This window comes from Hyla sarda, chromosome 2 (genome assembly GCF_029499605.1).
Source record: "Hyla sarda isolate aHylSar1 chromosome 2, aHylSar1.hap1, whole genome shotgun sequence".
NCBI lineage: Eukaryota > Metazoa > Chordata > Amphibia > Anura > Hylidae > Hyla > Hyla sarda.
In genome coordinates this window covers 235,593,109-235,608,248 of record NC_079190.1, presented here as the reverse complement: position 1 = coordinate 235,608,248, position 15,140 = coordinate 235,593,109, and the positions used below count along the sequence as shown (strand labels likewise).

The 15,140-nt window shown below is 43.3% G+C and overlaps 1 protein-coding gene across 5 annotated transcripts in view; it reads right to left on the bottom strand.

Moving 5' to 3' along the window:
* LOC130355880 (uncharacterized) overlaps positions 1 to 15,140 on the bottom strand; it is a 501,680-nt gene that overhangs the window by 147,391 nt on the left and 339,149 nt on the right. For all 5 annotated transcript variants that reach the window (XM_056556685.1, XM_056556690.1, XM_056556686.1 and 2 more), the window contains exons 24-26: positions 14,939 to 15,100; positions 10,770 to 10,933; positions 189 to 364 (exon numbers count right to left, since the gene is read on the bottom strand). In XM_056556685.1, the coding sequence (XP_056412660.1) occupies positions 189 to 364; positions 10,770 to 10,933; positions 14,939 to 15,100 (502 nt within the window). The remainder of the gene's footprint in view (positions 1 to 188; positions 365 to 10,769; positions 10,934 to 14,938; positions 15,101 to 15,140) is intronic.

The window sequence follows — 15,140 nt, the reverse complement described above, 5'->3', positions numbered from 1 at the left end:
ATAGACATGTGGGTGTTTTATCAACTTGCTCTGAGACATATTCAATTTACAGATAATATAAAAAAAAAAACACATTTAAAAATATAATAGTTTTCTCAAATTAATTTAGATTGAAATACATTTTTTCTCATTTTTACATTTTCTTGTGAATACAAATAGTTACACATAATGTTCAATGAATATAGTACCTGTCAAACAGCGGGAAAACAGCCCATCCTAATGGAGGCTGAAGTTCAATCTCTTGTCCATTATGGGATATCACATGACCACGCTGATCATTGCTGGGATAAGGAATGTAAGCAGCAGCCATGCCAAATACTTGAACTAGAAGCACACTGTTAACATCTAAATGAGGATGAAGAACCTAAAGTGACATTTTTTAGAAAGGAAGGAATATAAATATTAATAAAAAATATAAAAAATAGCAAGTGTAAGATATAATTTTGTAATGTAGCAAATTCTTTAAAGTAAATTGAAATAATAATCAATACAGGATCATTTCCAAGCACGTATATTAATCAATGTATACAGTATGTAATATAGCAAGTTTTTATATTGTCACACCCTAAGGCTGTCACACTACAGAATTTCTCGGCAGAATTCTGCTTAGGAATTTTAGTAGGAAATTCTGGTGCAGAATCCCATTGCTGGAAAAGGAATTCTGCAGCACAGTGCACATTACAGAATTTTAGCGTTGAAACAGGATCTGTAAAATAAAAGATATATGGGGGACATTTATCAATACCTGTGCAGAGAAAAAGTTGACCAGTTGCCCATACCAACCAATCAGATTGCTTCTTTTATTTTTCAGAGGCCTTTTCAAAAATGAAAGAAGCAAGTTGATTGGTTGCCATTGGGAACAAGTCAACTTTACCTCTGCATAGGTTTAGATAAATCTCCTTCTATGTGTCTACTATTTGAGGCACTTAAGCGTAAAGTATGGGCCAACATCAGGCTAATATGCCATATCTGCATATTATTCATAGTATTCTGCTGCAGACACTTATGTGACATTGGCCTTCTTTCATATTAAGGCCGTTTTACATGGGTTGATAATTGGCCAAATGGGCACTCAAAGGAATGCATGTTCCTGATATTGGCTCATGTAAAAGGTCCAGCGATCAACCAGTGGACGTGAAATCGTTCATTCAGTCACCGATCACATCTTTTGTAAAGCCGTTAAAATCTCAGTTATCAGTGACTAACAATGCTGAAGTTAAAAGGCCACACAAATGAGCCACTAAAAGTTTGTGTGGCTCGTCAATTGATTGATTGTGCCGTTTCACCCTTTTCCGCCCTATGACATATATGTACTTCATGGGTGGAAGTCATGGAGGAAAAAAATTTTACGCAAAAATGAAAACTGGTCAGAGCATTAAGGCCAAAAAAGACTGCGTCATCAAAGAATGAAATGCCCTTTTACATGGACTGACAGGGACAAGAAAATGAGCGTCTATATGATCAGCGCTTGTTAAAGAGCCTTTACAGGGCTCCATGAATTACACAATGGACCTTTAGTCAAACCCTTTTACTTCATCATTGTTGTAACGGTCTTACCGTGACGGCAGAGAAGTGGATCCACTGTCCTGTGTGGACAATGAATGAACCGTACCAGGGAGCGGAGTCTAAGGTGCCGCTGATTTTCACCAGGCCCGCCGCAAAGCAGGATGGACTTGCAGTGGCAGGCGACACCCAGTTTGCTACCCCTGGCACGATCCGTCCACACAGGTTGCCCAGATGGAACTTGGCACATATGGTAGCGTAGTCAAGACAAAGCACAGGTCAGAAGGCATGCAGCAAAGGAGCGTAGTTGGGTCACAGGCACAAGGTAAGGAACACAGATATGGCACACAAGTAAAGCTTTCTGAAAGGCACAAGGCACAAAGATCCGGCACCCTATTAGGGAGGTGCCGAACTAATATAGAGTCTGCCTAGAGAACCACCAATTATGGGCATACTGGCTCTTTAACCCCCTAAGGACCCAGCCAATTTTCAGTGTAGGACCTGGCCATTTTTTGCCCATCTGACCACTGTCACTTTAAGCATTAATAACTCTGGGATGCTTTTACTTTTCATTCTGATTCCGAGATAGTTTTTTCGTGACATATTCTACTTTATGTTAGTGGTAAAATTTTGTCGATACTTGCATCATTTCTTGGTGAAAAATGCAAAAATTTGATGAAAAAATTTAAAATTTTGCATAATTTTTTTCACTTTGAAGCTCTCTGCTTATAAGAAAATGAAAATTCCAAGTAAATTATACATTGATTCACATACACAATATGTCTACTTTATGTTGGCATCATAAAGTTGACATATTTTTACTTTTGGAAGACATCAGAGGGCTTCAAAGTATAGCAGCAATTTTCCAATTTGTTAACAACATTTTCAAAATCTGAATTTTTCAGGGACCAGTTCAGTTTTGAAGTGGATTTGAAGGGCCTTCTTATTAGAAATACCCCATAAATGACCCCATTATTAAAAAACTGCACCCCTCAAAGTATTCAAAATGACATTCAAAAGGTTTGTTAACCCTTTAGGTGTTTCACAGGGATAACAGCAAATTGAAGGAGGTAAAAGGAGAGAAATCTTCCTAAAATGTATAACCCAGTTTCTTTTGAGTAAGGAAATGCCTCATCTGTGTATGTCAAGTGCTCTGTGGGTGCACTAGAGGGTTCAGAAGGGAAGGAGCGACAGTGGGATTTTGGAGAATGAGTTTTTCTGAAATGGTGTTTGGAGGACATGTCACATTTAAAAGCCCCTATGGTGCCAGAACAGCAAAAAAATAAAAAAAAAATAAAACACATGGCATACTATTTTGGAAACTACATCCCTCAAGGAACACAACAAGGGGTACAGTAAGCCTTAACACCCCACAGGTGTTTGACAACTTTTTGTTAAAGTTGGATGTGTAAATGTTTGTTTGTTTTTTTCACTAAAATGCTAGTTTTCCCCCAAATTTTAAATGTTTACAAGGGGTAATAGGAGAAAATGCCGCCCAAAATTTGTAACCCCATCTCTTCTGAGTATGGAAATACCCCATGTGTGGACGTCAAGTGCTCTGCTGGTGCACTACAATGCTCAGAGCAGAAGGAGTCACATTTGGCTTTTGGAAAGCAAATTTAGCTGAAATGGTTTTTGGCAGCATGTCGCATTTAGGAAGCCCCTATTGTGCCAGAACAGCAAAAAAAAAAACAACACATGGTATACTATTTTGGAAACTACGCCCCTCAAGGAATGTAACAAGGGGTACAGTGAGCCTTATCACCTCACAGGTGTTTGACGACTTTTGTTAAAGTTGGATGTGTAAATAAAAAAAAAATAGTTTTTCACCAAAATGTAGGTTTTCCCCCAAATTTTACATTTTTACAAGGGGTGATAGGAGAAAATGACCCCCAAAATTTGTAACCCCATTTCTTCTGAGTATGTAAATACCCCAGGTGTGGACGTCAAGTGCTCTGCTGGCGCACTACAATGCTCAGAAGAGGAGGAGCGCCACTGAGCTTTTGGAAAGAGAATTTGTTTGGAATGGAAATCAGGGGCCATGTGCGTTGCAAAGTCCCCCGTGGTGCCAGAAGAGTGGACCCCCCACATGTGACCCCAGTTTGGAAACTACACCCCTCACAGAATTTAATAAGGGGTGCAGTGAGTATTTACACCCCACTGGTGTTTGACAGATCTTTGGAACAGTGGGCTGTGCCAATAAAAAATTACATTTCAGGGGGGCTTTGTAAACGCACATGGCCTTCAATTCCGGACAAATTTTATCTTCAAAAGCCCAATGGCGCTTCTTCTCTTCTGAGGATTGTAGTTCGCCCGCAGAGCACTTTACATCCACATATGGGGTATGTTCTTACTCAGAAGAAATGGGGTTACAAATTTTCCCTTGTGAAAATGAAAAATTTAGGTTAACACCAGTGTTTTTGTGAAAAAAATAGTTTTTTTTCATTTTCCCATCCAACTTTAGTGAAAATTCATCAAACCCCTGTGGGGTGTTAAAGCTCACTATACCCCTTGTTACATTCTATGAGGGGTGTAGTTTCCAAAATGGGGTCACATGTGGGTATTTATTTTTTTTGTGTTTATGTCAGAACCGCTGTAAAGTCAGCCACCCCTGTGCAAATCACCAATTTATGCCTCACTCCAGAGCCTTGTTGTGCGTCCGCAGAGCATTTTAGGCCCACATTTGGGGTATTTCCGTACTCAGGAGAAATTGCGTTACAAACTTTTTTTCCTTTTACCGCTTGTGAAAATAAAAAGCATGGGGCAACACCAGCATGTTAGTGTAATTTTTTTTAATCTTTTTACACTAAAAGGCTGGTGTAGCCCCCAACTTTTCCTTTTCATAAGCGGTAAAAGGAGAAAAAGCCCCCCAAAATTTGTAGTGCAATTTCTCCTGAGTACGGAAATACCCCATATGTGGCCCTAAACTGTTTCCTTGAAATACGCGACAGGGCTTCGAAGTGAGAGAGCACCATGCACATTTGAGGACTAAATTAGGGATTGCAAAGGGGTGGACATAGGGGTATTCTACGCCAGTGATTCCCAAACAGGGTGCCTTCAGATGTTGCTAAACTCCCAGCATACCTGGACAGCCAGTGGCTGTCCGGGAATGTTGGGAGATGTTTTGCAACAGCTGGAGGCTCTGTTTTGGAAACACTGTTGTACATTACTTTTACATTTTTATTGGGGGGGGGGGGACAGTGTAAGGGGGTGTATTTGTAGTGTTTTACACTTTTTATGTGTTAGTGTAGTGTAGTGTTTTAGGGTAGATTCGCACTGGCGGGTTTACAGTGAGTTTCCTGCTAGGAGTTTGCGCCGCTGCTCAAACTTCAAGCAGGAAACTCATTGTAAACTTGCCCGTGTGAACCTGCCCAGTACATTCACATGGGGGGGGGGGGGGGGGGGGGGCAAACCTCCACCTGCTTCAAAGCTACAACTCCCAGCATGTACTGACAGACCGTGCATGCTGGGAGTTGTACTTTTGCAACAGCTGTAGGCACACTGGTTGGAAAACCTTCAGTTAGGTTCTGTTCCCTAACTCAGTATTTTCCAACCAGTGTGCCTCCAGCTGTTGCAAAACTACAACTCCCAGCATGTACTGATCGCCGAAGGGCATGCTGGGGGATGTAGTTATGCAACAGCTGGAGGTACGCAACTACAACTCCCAGCATCCCGAGACAGTTGTTTTCTTTTTGGACATGCTGGGATTTGCAGTTTTGCAACATCTGGAGGGCTACAGTTTAGAGACCACTGCACAGTGATCTCCAAACTGTGGCCCTCCAGATTTTGCAAAACTGGAAATCACAGCATGCCCACACAGCAAACAGCTGTCTGGGCATGCTGGGAGTTGTAGTTTTGAAACATCTGGAGGGCTTCAGTTTAGAGACCACTGTATAGTGGTCTCAAACTGTAGCCCTCCAGATGTTGCTAGGCATCCCATAGGATCCAGGGAGCCGCTGCTATTGGTTTTCGCTTCTAGACGACCAATAGCAGGGATAGGAGGGGTGGCACCCCTGACACCTCACTCCTATCCCTTCAGGGGGATCGTGGGTGTCTTGGACAACCCCGATCCCCCTTATTTTCCGGGTCACCGGAGACACGTATGATCCGGAATTGACGCAAATCGCCTGTTTGAATTCATCGGCGATTTGCGGTGACCCCCCTGGGCATTTGCGCGAGGTGCCTGCTGATCAATATCAGCAGTCACCCCAGTCCGGTCCCCACCCTGTGCGCGGTGGGGACCGATATTCCGACGGGCGTACATTTACATCCTGGGTCCTTAAGTACCAGGGTGTCAGGACGTACCTGTATGCCTTGGGTCCTTAACTGGTTAAATCTAGCAATGCTTGTGGGTGCCCTAAGGGAAGGGGACGCACGCGCTGGTGAAGCAGGACAGAAGAACAGCCAGGAGCAAAGAGAGGTGAGGGGACACTCGGGACTCGCATGCGGAGGCACTAGATGGGGAGCGCTCACGGCCGGAAAGAATGGCTCCGTTGCCCCTAGTAATGCCCGGGACACACGTGCAGGCAAGTCCCTCACTGCGAGTCCCGGGTCAGCAAGGACAGAGGAGGGGGAGCGCTCATGGCCAGGATGGATGTCCGAAGCGCTGCCCCTAACAGTACTCCCCTTGGGTCTCCCCCTCTTCTTGGGTCTAAGAAAGTCTCGAACTAGGCTGCAATAAAAAATATTCTCCACTGGTTCTCAAGTCCTCTCTTCTGGACCAAACCCCTTCCAGTCTACAAGAAAATAATGTTTTTGTCTAATTGTTTTCATAGCAAGGATCTCCTTAGCCTCAAAAATATCTGAAGAACCAAAGACAGGAGTGGGAGCAACAACTTTTTGAGAAAAGCGATTAATGACCAAGGGCTTAAGCAGAGAGACATGAAAATAATTTGGAATGCGGAGGGAGGAGGGCAGAAATAATTTGTGAGAGACAGATAACGAGGACCCAACTTGTAACACATAATTTTAAAGCATATATACTTGGAGGAGAGCCAGACCTTGTCACTAGGAGAAAAAGATGGAGGAGGTCTTCTTCTCTTGTCCACTTGAGACTTCATTTGGGAGGAAGCAGATAGCAAGGAGCGTCGAGTCTCCAGCCAGATGGACACAAAATTTCTGATTAGGGTCCAAAGTCGGCACTCCACAGGAATAAGGTAGAGGAAGAGGTGGACGAGGATGAAGACAGTAGATGACAAAAAAGGGAGAAGTCTTTGTGGACTCAGAGTCTCTTTGGTTTTACAAAAATGTCGCAGGTAGCCTTCCAGGACCTAATTAACTCTCTCCACTTGCCCATTGGATTGAGGGTGGTAGGCAGAAGAAGTCCAGATTAATTTTTAAACGAGAACAAAGGGCACGCCAGAATTTGGAGAAAAATTGCACCCCACAATCTGAGACAATGTGGGAAGAAAAACCATGAAGACGAAAGATTTGGTGGAAAAAATGTTTGGCCAACTGAGGAGCTGAAGGAAGTCCGGGCAAAGGAATAAAATGTGCCATCTTGGAAAACCAATCAACAACCACCCAGAGGACGGTATTGTTACTGGAAGGAGGAAGATCGGTGATGAAATCCATTGCTATATGAGTCCAAGGGGCATCCAGAATAGACAAGGGCTTTAAGAGTCCAGCAGGTCTTAAACAAGGAGTCTTGTTTCGAGCACAGGTGGTACAAGAACTGACAAAATCTGTGACATCTTGTTTGAGATGTGGCCACCAATAGTGTCGAGATATTAACTGAAAAGATTTCTTGATCCCAGAGTGACCAGCCAACAATGAGGAGTGTCCCCAACAGAGGACACAATGTCTGAGGCGAGGTGGCAGAAATGTCTTCCCAGGTGGTACTTGAAGAAGAGAAGCTGGAGCTGCAGTAAGAAGGCACTCTAGAGGAATGATATGATGAGGAGTGATATCCTGACCAACAACATCAGAGGAACGAGAAAAAGCATCGGCTCTAACATTTTTCTCTGCAGGACGAAAATGAATGATGAAGTTGACTTGAGAGAAGAAGAGCTTTCCAGGATCAGGTCTAGAGAGAAGAGGTGCAGTAGCGAAGGCAGACTTCAACTGAGAAAAGGCCTTTTCAGCCTCGGAAGACCAATTTTTGCTGTTATTATTCTTTTTGGTAAGGGCAACAATTGGAGCAACCAGGGAAGAAAAATGAGGAATAAACTGACAATAGTAGTTGGCAAACCCCAAAAAACTTTGAATAGCCTGAAGGACGATGCCAGTCCAAAAGAGCAGAACTCGTTCTCTCAAAGAGACATTTTTCCAGCTTGACAAATAGACGATTCTCCCGTAGACGCTGCAGGACTTGGCGGACATGAAGACGATGAAGCTTTAAATTGGAAGAGAAGACCAGGGTATCGTCCAGATAGACCACCATGCAGGTAAACAATAAATCACGGAAGATGTCATTAACAAATTCTTGGAAGACAGCTGGGGCATAGCACAGACCGAATGGCATCACAAGGTACTCAAAATGGCCATCTCGGGTGTTAAAAGCTCTCTTCCATTAGTCATGCTAATTAAATTGTATGCTCTGCGGAGATCTAATTTAGTGAAGTTTCTTGCTCCACGTAGACGATCAAAGAGTTCTTTTTTTATTTTTTTTTATCAACTGGTGCCAGAAAGTTAAAGAGATTTGTAAATTACTTCTATTAAATAATCTTAATTCTCCCTGTACTTATTAGCTGCTGAATACTACAGTGGAAATTATTTTCCGTTTGAAACACAGAGCTGTCTGCTGAAATCATGAGCACAGTGCTCTCTGCTGACATCTCTGTCCATTTTTAGGAACTGTCCAGGGTAAAAGGAAATCCCCATAGCAAACATATGCTGCTCTGGACAGTTCATAAAATGGACAGAGATGTCACCAGAGAGCACTGTGCTCGTGATGTCAGCAGACAGTTCTGTGTTTCAAAAAGAAAATAATTTCCGCTGTAGTGTTCAGCAGCTAATAAATACAGGAAGGATTAATATTTTTTAATAGAAGACATTTACAAATCTCTTTAACTTTCTGGCACCAGTTGATTTAAAAAAAAAAAAAAAAAGTTTTTCACCGGAGTACCCCTTTAAATCAAGGGCAAAGGGTAGCGATTTTTTATTGTAATTTTATTAAGTCCCCGATAGTCTATGCAAGGACGAAGAGAACCATCTTTTTTCCCAACAAAAAGAATCCAGCTCCGGCAGGAGAGGTAGATTTCCTTATAAAAACCTTTTGTAGGTTTCTTGAATATATTTTTTCATAGCTTGAGTCACTGGAACAGACAACGGATCAATTCTTCCTCGAGGAGGTGTAGTACCTGGTTGAAGATCAATGGGATATTCGTAGGGACGATGTGGTGGAAGAGTCTATGCCTGTTTTTCGCAGAATACATCAGCAAAGTCACGATATGGGGAAGGTATACTTGACTTAATAAGAGGTGATGAATTAGTCTTAGACAGAGAGGGCTCCAGACAGTGACCTTGACAGAAAGTTCACCAAAGAGAAACTTCTCCAGAATTCCAATCAAATTGAGGAGAATGGCGCTGAAGCCAAGGAAGTCCTAGAAGTACAATGTGGTAGCACAAAGAACTGTATCTTTTCCTTATGCAACACTCCCACTTGCATAGTAAGAGGTTCAGTTCGGTAAAGGACCATACCCCTGAGGTTCTCTCCGATAACTGAAGAGATATACAGAGGTTTGTCAAGCCGAGACACTGGCAACCGATGCTTTTGGATCAGGGTAATGTCAATAAAGTTTCCCGCGGAACCAGAGTGCAGGAAGGCGGAAGCGAAGAATGAAGACTTCGTAGGAGTATGAACTTGAAGAGGCAAGATCAAATGTGGAGAGGTACTATTCACACGCAGGGAAGCCTCTCCTACGTGCCCTAGGTGCGAGCGTTTCCCGGACGCTGAGGGTGAAGAGTACACTCTTTAAGGAAGTGTTCAGGGCTGGCACAGTATAGGCATAAGTTCTCATTGCATCATCGGGTTCTTTCTTGTGAAGAAAGTCTAATGCGGTCCACCTGCATGGGCCCTTCTGCTGGTGGAGAAGGAGAGAGTTGTAGTGGATGTTGAAACATGGGAGCAAAACAGGGAAAACGCCGTGTCCGAAGTGGTTCTCTCTCACGATGTAGCTCCTCTTGTCTCTCCGAGAATTATACATCAATTCAAGTGGCAAGATTAATGAGATCTGTCAGGGAGGATGGAAGATCTTGAGCCGCCAATTCGTCCTTGATCCTACTAGAGAGACCCTTTTTAAAAGTAGCGCACAAAGCTAGTTCCACGCCAGTTTGGAGGCCAAGATGCGGAATTGTACTGCATATTCTCCCACCAAAGAATTTCCTTGAGAGAGATTCAATAAGGCAGTCTCCGCAGAAGATGCCTGGGCCAGTTCCTCAAATACATTACGGAATTCTGCAAGGAAAGTCCGGAGATTAGAGGACAATGGGTCATTGCAGTCCCACAGCGGGGTGGCCCAGGCCAAGGCTTTTCCAGAAAGAAGGCTGGCGACGAATGCCAGTTTGGCATGCTTGGTAGGAAACTGGTCCGCTTGGAGTTCTAGGTGCATGGAGCACAAGGCACAAAGATCCGGCACCATATTAAGGAGGTGCCGGACCTATATAGAGTCCACTCAGAAAACCACCAATTATGGGCATACTGGCCCTTTAAATCTAGTAATGCCAGCATGCACGCCCTAAGGGAAGGAGACGCGCGCGCCGGAGAAGCAGGCCAGAAGAACAGCCGGGAGCAGAGAGAGGTGAGGGGACGCTCGGAGGCACTAGATAGGGAGCGCTCACGGATGGAAAGAATGGCTGGAGCATTGCCCCTTGCAATGCCCAGGAAATGCGTGTGGGTGCGGCCCGCAACGCGAGTCCCGAGACGAGCAGAGACAGAGGAGGGGGAGGATGGATGGCCAGAGCGCTGCCCCTAACAATTGTCTCCTGCACATCATATATTTACACAAGGCAATATACAGCTGATAACAATGATTTTAATGGCCACACAAAAGATTAGCATTTGTTCTTGTGCCCCTGTCGGCCTTTATAGGAGCTTTAGTGTCCTAAGCCACCTGTTGCTTAGCCACATGCCACATGTAGGGTACACAACTTTTACACATTTGTAAATCCACACTCATTGATTATTGTATTTGTTTCTATTTGTTGATTATGCTCAATTATAACACCAACTATTTTTATATTTTTAGTAAATTTACTAAAATAATGTGAAAATAAAAATAATTTATAAAACTTCTGAAGCATTTTCCAGTAGCTGCATCACATACCGTTGAAGGATCTATCCACCTTGGTGACCGCTGAAGACTTGCGAAGTCATGCTGCTGTGTCAACAGCTTCTTCTCCCCTCCCCAGCCGTCTGGTATCTCTGGAAGTTGAATACTCTGTGGTCCATTTAAGATTCTAGCAAATGCATTGATGTATAGACCATCTCCTGTTATTGTAGGGGTGTAAAGAAGTATAATATCCGATACATTAAATATTCTGTTACAAACAATAAACATGTATGGTGTTTTAAAGAGAATCTTCTTCCTGATGGCAGTATAACTGTCAAAAATGCACAATTTAAAAAATATGACTAAACTGTTTAAAGGGACAAGATACAGTCATACTGCCTTATTTCCTATATTGTACACATTTTCTTATAGCTTTATTTACAAATTAAATGGGATCTCTGGTTTCCAAAACTATTTTTTAAATCTCCTATTAATCTGGGTTTCTGCGGTTTGTGAGCCAAAGCCAGGAATAAATCCAGAAGGAAGGAGAAGTATAAGTCCTTCCTTTATATTTCTCATTTATTTTAAATACATATCTGGCATTTGCTCAAAAACTGCAGAAGAAGTTTCCAAAAACCTGCCAAGTGGAAACTCGGCCATAAGGTCACAATTTATTAGCCAGAGAGAATTGATAAAAAGAGCATCTTTAAAGGGGTATTCCGGGCAAAAACATCTTATCCCCTATCCAAAGGATAGGGGATAAGATGTATGATTGGGGGCGGGGCTGCCCGCTGCTGGGTCTCCCCCACGATCTCCCTGCAGCACCCGCATTCTATGTGGGGCTGCTTCTCCAGTTTTGGAAACCTCTGAGTTTCCGGGACTGGGGACATGACGTAACGCCATGCCTCCTCCATTCATGTCTATGGGAGGGGGCGTGATGGGCCTCACACCCCCTCCCATAGACATGACTTGAGGGGGCGTGGCGTGACATCTCATCTCCAGTCACGGAAACTGGGAGGTTTCCGAAACTGGAGACGCAGTCCCTCATAAAATGCGGGTGCTGCAGGGAGATCGTGGGGGAGTACCAGCTGCAGGCCGCCCACCCCCCCCCCCCCCCAATGCTGGGACCTCCGCGATCAGACGTCTTATCCCTTATACTTTGGATAGAGGATAAGATGTGTTTGCCCGGAATAGCCCTTTAACTTTTTTTTGCATCTCAGTGAGAACTATTAAGATAGGGACTGTCAGATAGATCAATAGTACAAGTGAATATAAAAAAAACTTGGTAAAATATCTTATTAGACGTTCTCTTTGAACTTCTCCCCCCTTCTAGCCTGTTTCCGTACGGACTTAGCGTCCTGGGATCGGAAAGGTTTGGAACGATTAGTATCCTTAAAATGACACTGATGCCCCGCTTGATCTATCTCCTACAGACCATACTCATACATATCCCGTCTTTGTTTTGGGGGCAGCTGCAGAAATATTTAGGGCTATTTGTTTGGTCCTGGCTTAATCGCCTTACCATGTCCCGCTTTAAATTGTCTGGAGGGGCAGACCTCCCAGATGGTGGCTTGTACTATTTGGCCTGTGTGCATGCCCGAGTCCTGGATATGTGCTACAATGTGGATATCAAATTGTGGGTCCGGCTGGCGCAGGACATTTGTCCCAAGGCCCTCTTCACCCTCCCATTGACTTCGGGCCCGGCTACACAGGACAGTTTCCCTGCCTCCTATTCCATGCATCACACATTAGCTTCCCTCCATGCTGCTGGTGGAGGGGCCTGCTTGATTGATCGTGTGGGGCCCCTCCTTCTTATCACTGATCATCCGCAGTTTACACCGGGATCCTCCTCTGGGGGGGGGGGCTTCTTTAAATCTTCACTATCTAGTCTTCTGCACTTTCGCCATGTACTAGCTGGTTGTATGCTTAAGTCTCTTGACACCCTATCTCCACCATTTACAAATTATTAATCTCTTCTTGGTCGGAATCCCTCCTATCGTTTTGCCGTGCGTGAGAGTCTGAATTGGGTAAAACCTTCCCTCCTGATCAATGGGCTAGATCTTTCTGACTCACAAAGAGGTGAGTGCCACGAAACCACAAAAGACTAGTTATAAAATTTTGTCTAGCTGGTACTGGGTGCCGGTGGTACTCCATCGATGGTACCCTTCTGTGCCGAGCTCCTGTTGTAGATGTGGTTCTGCTGAGGGTACGATGATGCATGTTTGGCGGGGTTGCTCCAGACTGGCTTTCTTCTGGTGCACCATTCTACAAGTTATTTCTGAAGTGGTGGCAGTTAGGGTTTTTCACACCCCCAAGGCAGCTTTGCTGTTAATTTTTCCCATGGCCCAGTCAAAATACAAGAAATCTCTAGCGAGACATCTCCTCCAAGCAGATAAATGTTTCATCCCTAGGAGGTGGAAGTCTACCTTGGAGGACAGGTTAATAGAAATTGCTCACATTCAGCATATGGAGGAACTCCTTTCTTCTTCTGCGAGATGTGGCTCGGTACTGGGCCACTTGGCTGTCGTGGTCGGAGTTCTGCTCCTCCCAGAGATATTGGTCCTTGTGGCAATAATTGGATAGGGTCAGGTGCTGTTTGCTGTATTTTCATTATTGTTTGTCTTTTTGCAGCATCCCGTGTTCCGCCGGTTCTTCCACCTTCTTTCTCTTTCTCTCTTTCATTTTCACTTTTCCATTGCTTCTCTGTACTTCTCCTTGTGTTTTGCTTTTCTTACTGTGGTTACTTCACGCTCTCTCTCTGGTGGTGCAGTTCTGATACAGAATGTCTTCTGCTGCTCATTTAGTCTGTTGGTTACTTCTGCAACTCTTCCCCTACCTGACGCACAATGACTTGCTCTCTGTAATTGTGATGTTTTCTTCTGAGCATCACTCTTCCACTGAGCATCCTCTTTAGTTTTGCTACTGGTTATACTGTTGTTTTGATCTGTCTTACCAGTATTTTCAGTTGTTAATGCAATTTCCTGTTGGCCCTCACTGTTCTTACTAGCCTCACCAGGCCATCGGGCTTCCTTATATGCATATATTATCTCTACTCATGTATCACTTTTTATGTTGTTCAATAAAAACTAATTTTGTTCAGTTAATACCTTTTTGAATTTGAAAAAAATAAAAATAAATATATATATATATATATATATATATATATATATATATCTTATTAGACAAAAACTTTTCTTTCTCCTGTTATCAAACCCCCCCCCCCCCCCCCCTTAAGACTGTTTTGCAGTTTGAAAATCAGCTCAGCTTTGTCCTGTTCCGGCAAATTACTAAAATCTACAGAACAGAAATCAGCTAAAAATATCATATACAAGTTACATAATGTTCATGCACAACCCGAAAAGTAATCCAAAAATCCAAAATGACAGGTACACTTTAAAGGAATACAGTCATCCTGTTTACCCACACTAAACCCAATACACTGTGTTATAGTGTGGGTGAACAGGAGTCTGTTGAGGGGTCACTTCCTAACATATTTACCTTAGGTTGTTACAGCATTACACTCCTATTGAAGTAGCCTGCAATGCCACAAACAACCTTTGGAAAAGACTAGGGAAAAATAACACCTTTTTTTTCTAATCCTGGAAAAACCTTTCTAGGGAAACACTATATTTTTCATATACTTTGATTGTACATAAAACAAAAAAGGACTTAAATGGGCACTGTCAGATACAAAAACTTTTGATATGTTGCAAAGCATGTATAACCAATAGGTTTTGCAATTGCTTTAATTAGAACATTTTCAGTATTTCATACTGAAAAAGCCAGTCAAACAACTGCCCCTCCTGCCTGCTTGGACACATACTAGTCCTGCTGTGTCCATGCGTCATCACCTATGTCATGGACACATTTACTTGATTGACAGCTGTGAGTGCAGGGCTCACAGCTTGAGGAAAAATCCTCCCACTGTCAGCTTGTGTCCCGCTACTGTCAGTGAGGACAAGCTGGGATTTGTAGTTTTGCTAATGCTAGGGGAGATGTGAGCAGACAGCATACTGAGGGAGGGGGCGGAGACCTGCAAAGTGAGGCCACGCCCCCTCCCTTTGAGAGGAATTCAGACTAGTGAGCCAAATTAAAAGTGTGCTAGATACATAAAAGATGTACATGGTCAGGATTAGGTACTGAGTGATATAGTAAAAATATGTGTTTTTTTGTTGGATCTGACGGGTACGCTTTAATAATGAATTAATAATGTTGCAATTTACCTTCCAATCCAAATGCTTGTTTTATTCGCACACGCAGACCAACTTGCTGATGATATCGTACCACATTGTGAGTATTGCAATTTGTCAAGGATGGCTGAGCCACGGATGACTTGTAACCACCTAACCATGCTTCATACCAGCCCTTCAACTGGTTTTCAGAAACTGTAAAAATATTATCATTACATATTATAAATAAAATACG